At 51.7% G+C, this 2,645-nt stretch overlaps 1 protein-coding gene across 1 annotated transcript; it reads left to right on the forward strand.

Moving 5' to 3' along the window:
• Positions 1-407: 407 nt before the first annotated feature.
• On the forward strand, positions 408-2,063 carry ASPZODRAFT_20956 (hypothetical protein; the record flags this gene model as incomplete). Its single annotated transcript, XM_022727701.1, has 2 exons — positions 408-1,379; positions 1,440-2,063. The coding sequence occupies 2 exons, from the start codon at positions 408-410 to the stop codon at positions 2,061-2,063; spliced, it is 1,596 nt and encodes a 531-aa protein (XP_022576494.1).
• Between the last annotated feature and the right edge of the window lie 582 nt (positions 2,064-2,645).

Here is a 2,645-nt window from a genome sequence, read left to right on the forward strand (position 1 = left end):
CCCGCCTCGTTGGGAGGGCGCGCCTAGAAAAAAAAAATCCCTCTTCCGATCGGCTCACCGTGTTTTCTGCAGCAAGGGTTGGGAAAAGGGGGAAAGAAATCAAAAGGAAAAGGAGGCTAAACGAGAGAGCTGGGTTGATCGGTTGGGCTTTTCCTTCCACGGTCGCTTCGGATACTCCGTACCGCAGCCACTCCTTCCTTGCATCGCGGCTGGGGGGGTCCGACTGTCGTCGCATCTTGTTTCGCTGACCGGGTGGCATTGAAGAGATCGATGCTCAAACAGCTGGAGCAAACCAGCTATTCTGCCCTCTCGTTCCGTGTCGTGTCGATCCCCTTTGATCTTTGAACCAATTAGCTAGGTGGCCCGGCTCTCACGACGACGTCGAGTCAGGTCAGGGGACGGTCGAAATGATTGAAACGGCCATGATGGGTGGCCCCGTGGCCGAAGACAACATCATCAACCGGCGCGGCGGCGAGTCGATCTACCAGAGTTGCCAGAACCTGAAGAAGCGACTGGCAGAGGTGCCCGGGTTTGAGCAGCACCTGGCGGAGATGGAGGAGAACGACCTCGCGACAGACAACACCAATCCGGTGACCTCCTTGTGGAACTTGCTCCGGGAGGGCTATCCTCTGCTCACCATCTACAATGCCGTCGGGCCCAAGGAGCTGCTGGAGGTCGATCCCTCCAAGGTCGGTGAGGCCAAGCGGCCCAAGGCGGCCACCTTCAAGTACCTTCAGGCATGTCTGCAAGAACTGGCCTTCCCTCAGCAGGATTGTTTTCTGATCACCGACTTGTACGGCGAGAGCACAACCGGATTTCTCAAGGTCATCAAGATGGTCAACCGCACTCTAGACATTCTGGAGATGGAGGGTCAGCTGAAGCCCGCGGATCCCTCTGTGCAGGATTCGAGTGCAAAGGGGACCGTCAAGTTAACCAAGAGAGAACACATTCTGAAGGAGCTTCTGGAAACGGAACGCGACTATGTCCATCATCTCCAGAACCTCCAGGCACTCAAGAAGGAACTCGAGGAGACCAACGCCCTGACCGGCGACGCAAGTCATCAGATTTTTCTCAACCTCAACAATCTTCTCGATTTTGCCCAGCGCTTTCTCATCCGGATGGAACAGCACTATGCCTTGCCTCCGGAGATGCAGAACTGGGGCGATTTGTTTATTCAGCATGAAGAGGGCTTCAAACAATATGAGCCGTTTATCGCCAACCAGCTGCGCTGTGATGAGGCGTGCTTGAAGGAATGGGAGAAGATCAGAGCTGCTCCTCGCCATCTTGATTTGCAGCAGATGGTTGCCCAGCCGGCCACCTTGAACGGGTTTTTTGTCAAGCCGTTTCAACGTCTAACCAAGTACCCTCTAATGCTTTCTGTGAGAGCTCCTCCCTTCTTCTTCTTCTTTTCAGAATTCGCAGACTAATGATCATGATAGGAATTACGCAAACAGGATGATAATGAGGAGCTACAGGCTGACATCACCAGAGCAATTGATACTATTCAGGCTGTCTTGGACTCGGCGAATGATGCAATCGATAAAGAGCATCTAGCTACTGCTGTCGGTGACCTTGCAGAACGTGTCGACGATTGGAAGTCACTCAAGGTGGAATCTTTTGGTGACCTACTTCGCTTCGGTTCGTTCACAGTGCTCAAGGGCGACACTGGCAAAGACTCCCCCAGAGAGGTTCGTACGCTTTCTATTACCCATGTTCAAGACAGGATTTGGTCCCAAACCCTTGCGCGCCCCACAGACTTTGGCATTCGCATGACCTTGGAATTCCCTTCAAGGGCTATCTCCTCGTTCGGTTTGCCGTCTATCGACGAGGAAAGCCCTGCCCTGCAAACCCCTCGGACCCGTGAAAACTCTTCTATGACGTTGGCCTCGGAGGTACCAACCGACGAAGTACCCCGCTCTCCCCATCGCATGGCCCCAAGGACTCCCTCTGTGAAGAAGAAGAAGGGGTTGAACAGATTGGTCGAACGACCTCGCTCCCAGTCGTCCACCCCTGATAACAAACTCCTTTCCCCATGTGGCGATAACAGCTACTTCACCCATTAAGTGCCCTTGGATACCATCCCAGCAACCCATTGTTGCGAAAGAGGGATGGAATACTTCGTCTCTTACATGTACACAACGCGCCGATGAAGTATTCCAGATGACCTTCTAGTTTTCTCTGTTCAAAGTATTGTTTCTGCATTTTTGCCTCGGTCCCCCCATGCCTGTGTTTTTTTGTTTCAGACTATCCTATCACACATGCGTCGCCTTTCCAAATGCTACACCTCCTTGTTCGCATCTCCTTTTGTTTGATTCAAAAAGAAAGAAAGAAAGAAAGAAAAGGATATAAAATGAGGGAGCCAAAAAGATGAACGAGATATGTCGAGGAAATGAGCTAACTGAACGATGGGTACTTGCCCTGTTGCGAGTAGTTTAGTACCACATCTACCTGTTCGAACGAATTCTCCTCTGCTGCAAAGATGTGAACCCGAACAAGCAAAAGACGAAGTTGATCGCCAGTAAAGACAAACCGAACGGAAATGGGAAAGGGAAGGCCCGGCTTCAACTGAAAGGCCGTATCTATATGGCAAATGTGACCGATATCGTTTGCCTCCAAAAGCCAGGTACGAACTCGAATTTATGGTT

The sequence above is a fragment of the Penicilliopsis zonata genome (genome assembly GCF_001890105.1).
Source record: "Penicilliopsis zonata CBS 506.65 unplaced genomic scaffold ASPZOscaffold_156, whole genome shotgun sequence".
Classification (NCBI taxonomy): Eukaryota; Fungi; Ascomycota; class Eurotiomycetes; order Eurotiales; family Aspergillaceae; genus Penicilliopsis; species Penicilliopsis zonata.